The 6,514-nt window shown below is 35.6% G+C and overlaps 1 protein-coding gene across 1 annotated transcript in view; it reads left to right on the top strand.

Moving 5' to 3' along the window:
- LOC106876516 (growth hormone secretagogue receptor type 1) overlaps positions 1–5,987 on the top strand; it is an 8,133-nt gene extending 2,146 nt beyond the window's left edge. The window contains exons 2-3 of the mRNA XM_014925093.3: positions 2,660–4,387; positions 5,299–5,987. Of these exons, the coding sequence (XP_014780579.3) occupies positions 3,336–4,387; positions 5,299–5,467 (1,221 nt within the window). The 5' untranslated portion in view covers positions 2,660–3,335 and the 3' untranslated portion in view covers positions 5,468–5,987. The remainder of the gene's footprint in view (positions 1–2,659; positions 4,388–5,298) is intronic.
- The last annotated feature ends 527 nt before the right edge of the window (positions 5,988–6,514 follow it).

The raw sequence follows: 6,514 nt of genomic DNA on the forward strand, positions 1-6,514 counted from the left end.
AGGAAAACAACACAATGGCAGTGAATTCTTGAGAGCAGCAGTTCAAAGAAAAAAGCTATTAGAATTTAAAAAAAAACTTGATTTACAGGAAGCTTGAAAGAGAAATGATGTCCCCAGGAAGAGAATCAGGTGACATGTTTAGAAGGGTTTGATTGAGGGTACTAGACCAGAAAATTCATGAAAGCAATGGCTAAGGTAACATGTATAAGAAAGACACAACAAAGAAAAATTTCAATGATGAGCAAAAGACTCCAATCTAGTAGAAAGAAAATCTTTAGAATAATATTAAAGAAGATTATTTAACTGGAAATAAACAGGATTGAAGAAGGAAGAGGGGGAGGGAGAGGTAAAGAAGAAGAGAAGAAATATTACTTACAAATAGTTAAAACTTTTTAAGACACATGGAATGAAAAATTTCTTTCATATAGATTTCAAAAATTTAATATACTGTATGACTTAAACGCCCCATCTCCACCGCCATCATTACCACTTCACTTAAAGAAAAAAATTATAGCAAATAGACAAAAGAAAAATTGTTTGATATTGTTCGTTTTCTTCGTCACACACACACACACACTCATATAGATTACTGATATATAGATTTATGTATATATAGATTTTAGATGTTCTGATGAACAATTATGGAGACACAGTGTTAAGCTTTAGAAAGCAAAGACAATAGAGTGGGGTCACCTTTCATAAAATGATTTTTGTGTCTGACAGGTTTTTTATTATTAACGCAATGGATTCAAAATTTTGCATTTCACACTGCAATGCACACACACATACACACACACATACATACATACATACATACACGCACATATACATACATGCACATTATAAAGTGGCATATACTGTGAGTTAAAAGAAGGACATAACAGTGTCGACGAGACATTCGAAGCTCATGGTGGATGCTCTTAGCATGGAAGACCTATTAGCTGCCATGGTCCACTTGCAATAGAAACTACAACAGCAACAAGAACAACAGAAACAGCAAGAACAGGTACAACAACAACAATAGAATCAACAGTGGTTGGTAAGCAAGCTATTTACCCACACAGCCACTCCTGTGCCTATTTAATTATAAAAATATAATAGGATTTTTTAAACATCAAATGGTTATTTGGGTCTACCTGAATAAAATAGGAATCAATGGGGTTGATGGGCATAAAATGGTTGAGAACCACTAATCTATCTATTCACTGGAGCAACTTAATGTCTTTGGTTATTCATCTATTTCTTCCTTTTCATCTTTTTTCTTTCTCTCTTTCACACACACACACACACGTACGATTTCTCCCCCTGTTTTCAGGAATTATCTTACCAAAATTGAATTCTCAACAATTGGTTTTGCGACACTAAATCACATTTGTGTTGGCAATTGGTGAGACTTTCAAGTAGATCCTTCAAGACAACAGCTGTGGTGCGGTAATTTTCTCAACAGAATTAGAAGATTTGGAGCTGAGAGAGAGTTGAAGTGGATAGAAAGAGGGGAGAGAGATAGGAAGAAGATAGATAGATAGATAGATAGAGAGATAGATAGGTAGATAGAGATAGAGAGAGAGGGAGAGAGAGAGACACACACACAGAGACATGCATCAAGAGTAGAGAGAATGAAGAGAGAGAAAAGTGGCAATTCAAGACAAACATATACACACACACATAATATATATATATATATATATATATATATACAGACACACAAAGACATACATACATATTATATAAGATGCATGTATGTATCTATCTATCTATCTGTGGGGGGGGGGGAAGAAAGGGATAAATCACTAAAATAAAATAAGAGATCAGTTGGCATCATCTCATGATATAGAATGACTTAAATACATTACACACAGAAACACACACACAAATATATATGTGGAGAGAGAGAGAGATATGCGCATACATATACACATATATACATTCATACATACACACATTCATATATATATATAGTATGTGCACACACACACAAACATATATATATATATATATATATATATATATATGTGTATTGTTTGTGTGTAAAAGTAGATAAAGCGACATGCAAAGACACGCAGTAAGAGTGGAAATTATGGAAAGGGAATGGTAAGAGCAGCATGACAAACAAGAGGCATATTTCTAGACTTGTATGCAAGAAAATAAACACACATACACACACATGCATACACAAACGTAAACAAATGCACAAATACTTACACACACACACACACTCCACAAAGCATTCTTAATCAAAAGCTCTAATTCTGGTTCCTCTTGTTTTATAACTGGAGGAAGAAGACTTAGATTTTTGCAGTTGTTGCTTCTCTTACAGTTGTTGTAGTTGCTATTGCTGTCGTTGTTGTTGTTGTTGTCTTTGGTGTTGCTTTGGCCATTCGTTATTCTCAAGTAGGTCAAAAATCAACTTTGTCTTGGCAGCAAAAATTTGATTTATTTGAATACTCAAGAATTATTATTATTATTATTGTTGTTATTGTTGTTATGTATTGTTGAAGAGTTTTACTCTGTAATACTGTGGTCTCAGGTTCAATCTCACTGTGTGGCAACAACAATCACCATCACAATGACAACAACCATCATCACTATCACGTTGTCATTGTCATCACTCTAAGTATATATTTGACAAATATATTTTTTAAATCTTTCTCTGTTGCAGGATTGAAACCTTCACCTCTCAGACACTATATGTTGATTATTGACACTTAATCCCACTCATCTATGTCAAGTACCCACAACAACAACAACCATTCTTTCTATTATAGGCACAAGGCCTGAAATTTTGAGAGAGTGGGACTGTTGATTATAATAACTCCAGTGCTTGACAGGTGCTTAATTTTATTGACCCAGAAACAATGAAAGTCCAAGTCAATCTTGGCAGAATTTAAACTCCAAATGTAATATCCGAAGAAATGCTGTGAAGCAGTTTGCCACCTTAACAACAGCAATAGCAACAACAACAACAATAATAATAATAATGATAATAAATCTTGAATAAAAATCTTGAGAAGTACATGGAACAAATAGGGGCTGCAATAAGAGTGGAGCACATGAGCTCAAATACTCTGGATGGTGCATAAGATTAACTATCTGCAGATATCACCTCTTCAGAAGTTTTATAAAAAAACTTCCCAAGCATTTGTTCCTGAGTATAATGGAACCTATGGAGTTCTGTCACAATAGTTATATGTCAAGCATTTAAAAATGTACTCTATAAACACACACACATATATATATATCCATAACGCATATACGGAAAGAAAAAAATTAACAAAATAAGAAAACAAAAAGAGGAAAATAAAAATCGTTTTGTTCCTATTTTATGGAGATTTAATATGTTTCAGTTGCAATTATTCTTGATTTTAATCATTTATAAAATGCATCTTGTGAATTCTTCAAATAACTTATCGGTTCCCCATCAAAATGATTACCATGCAAGAACCACCCATTACCCCTCATCCCCAGAGAGCTGCTGGAATAATGACAACAGCAGTAGCAGTAATATCACCTCACTTGACCTCTACTGGGAACACAGGCTTGCTGTTATCATCAATCTTTATATGCCACCTATTTTGATCGTTCTTGGGGCTATTTGTAACTGTTTGGTTGTCAGAGTAATGGTTGGGCGCTGGTTCTCGTCTGTTTCTTCATCGGTGTACCTGATAGCTGGGACAATAGCTGACACAGCGAGTCTGTTAATAGCCTTACCAGTTCATTGGCTTTATGTGAATTTTCCGGATTCAATTCACAGGAATGAATATTCTCACATCATGTGTAAGTTCTTCAATTTCTTTGGATGGGGTAGCAGCGACTATGGTATCATTCTCACTGTTGCTATGACAGTCGATAAGGCAATTGCCATTCTATTTCCGATGAAAGCAAAAATATTATGCACGACAAAACGTGCCAAAAGAGTTATATTCACACTTCTTTTGACTGTTATTCTCAAAGAGAGCCACTTCTTGTTCACATCTAACATCGTTCCACTGGGTCGCACAGAACAGCTGTGTACTGTCGACATTCCGAATGATACCTACCGTATTTTCTATGAGAAACTGTGGCCCACCATTCACAATTCTTTCCTCTGCCTATCCTTCATCATTATCCTCATCAGCAGCATCATCATCATCATCAGTAAGACCAAAATGTCACGGAAATTAAAAAAGTTCTCAGACTCAATACGAATCTCTCATTCTGTGGATCAAACCAAAAGCCGACAAATCACTATCATGTTGCTTCTAGAATCCTTCACCCTTGTCCTACTCACGCTACCATATTCTTTATATGTCACCATCTTTAATAGAGAACAAGAACCAAACGACCTTCACACGAAATCCATCAACCAGCTTGCTTTTGCCATTGTTTTCTATTTCCTCTACATTAACAGGTAAGTAGCTTTTCCATATGTGTACACACACACATGTATCCATCAGGGGCATATATTCCAGGTGTGCTAGGTGTGCGCTGCACACCTATCGAAAATGGCAAATTCATTATAAATATTAATCTCACTCATTAATCACAATGGAAAATTTTTGTTATTCCTCTGTTTGAAATTTGGTGGCATCAGGTGTAGCGGCACACCCAATATAACAACCACCATATGCCACTGGTATCATCATCAATCCCTGGGCATTGCTGTCTCAAGTCCTAGGACTCATAGGGTCAGTTATCTGGTTTCTATGGCAATGGGGAAATGAAAAGGGACCGGAGATGTGGTGATTTTCTGTACTTGATAAGACTTTTCAAGCTAAGTAAAATCGCTGTCTTCCACACATACAAGTGCCTTTTCAGGTGCTGGTGTCACTTAAAAAAGCACCCGTACCAGTGCTGCATTAGCACACCCATGCCAGTGGCACATAAAAAACACCCAGCACACCCTGTTAAATGGTTGGCATTTGGATGGGCATCCAGCTGTTGAAACCATGCCCCAACAGACAGTTGGAGTCTGGACAGCTCCATGTCAAACCGTCCAACACATGCCAGCATGGAAAGTGGACATTAAATGATGATGATAAGTAGAGATCAAAATCACAACATTCCCCTGGATGGGATGCTAGTCATTGCAGAACATACACATATATTTTAAGCTGATTAATCACACATCAATTCCACAGTGCTTTCACAGCTTATAAGGAAAAAAAAAATGACTTTGGCAGTTTTGAAATGAATATTCAGTTGTTTAAGTCAACTGAATTACGTGTTCTTTAAATTAAACTGCCATACGTACCACTGGTGGTACATTTTCATAATTTGAGAATAAAAAAACTTGATTTTTTAAATCTTTTTTCTAAACAGGTGCCTCAACTTCGCCATGTACTGTATGAGTGGTTCCCGTTTCAGAAGTGCACTTCTTGAAGTAATTAGGGGGTCGAAAGCTGGCCAAGAAATAAGAATTAAATTAACTGCCACTCCAGCCTCCTCGTGTGATCCAATAGTGAGTGTAGTTTCCAAGTCATCTCTCTGAATGTGTAATCCCAGACTGAAAATGTTTAAAAGACAGACAGGATGGTCATGACTGACATGTTCTTGATCATAAATAAACAACAGCAAGAACAAACATTGTGGTGTTAAACTACATGCAGATATGCACACACACATATATATATATATTTATTTATAAAAAAGAAGTTTGAAAACGCCAATATATAAAAAGTGAATTTTTAATTTATAATTTTGTCAGAGATATTTTTAACATGTTTCGGTTCTAGAAAAAAACGAACCTTATCAAAAATACATATTTAAAAAAAAATATATATATATATGCCACACACACACACACATATATATTTATTTCATTTCCTGGTGTATGACTGCAACTGATTAATATAGAGCCCCACGAAGAGTATACTCATCCATACCAGTGGTTCTTAACTTGGATGGTAGCAAATGTCAAGGGCTGCTCTGAGGGACAGGCATTAATTAAAAAGAGGCATGATATGGTTTAGAAATAAAATATTTAACTCGTTATCATATTTCTGTTGACATATGCTGTGTTTGTTTCAGTTAATTTTTGGAATAATTGTCTTTTATCTTTTCCTTGTTTGTCATTAGACTGTGGTCATGCTGGAGTACCACCTGAATGAATCAACCCCTAGTACATATATATTTTTTTTAAAACCTGGTATTTATTCTATTGGTCTCTTTTGCAGAAACTATGGAGACATAAACACACCAACATTGGTTGCTAAGTGGTGTGGGAGACAAACACACACACACACACAAACATGTAACAAAGTAAAATAACTTTCCTGCTATTAAACTGGTGTCTGGGACAAATTAACATTAGATCTTGATGGAAGATTATAATTCAGATCAGTAAAAAACAGTAGATTTGTGTCGTAGAAACGGAGGGTGGGGCAGCCTCAGGTGAGCTGGTATCAAAAAGGTTAAACCTTGTACAATATTTGTGTTTTAACCTTTTAGCATTCAGATTCGTTTGTGAAATGTAATACTTAATTATTCAATCACGGATCACCTTGTAGCCTCGTTATTTCAACGATGAGACTAGTTT

Source organism: Octopus bimaculoides, chromosome 26 (genome assembly GCF_046866305.1).
Source record: "Octopus bimaculoides isolate indiv1 chromosome 26, ASM4686630v1, whole genome shotgun sequence".
NCBI lineage: Eukaryota > Metazoa > Mollusca > Cephalopoda > Octopoda > Octopodidae > Octopus > Octopus bimaculoides.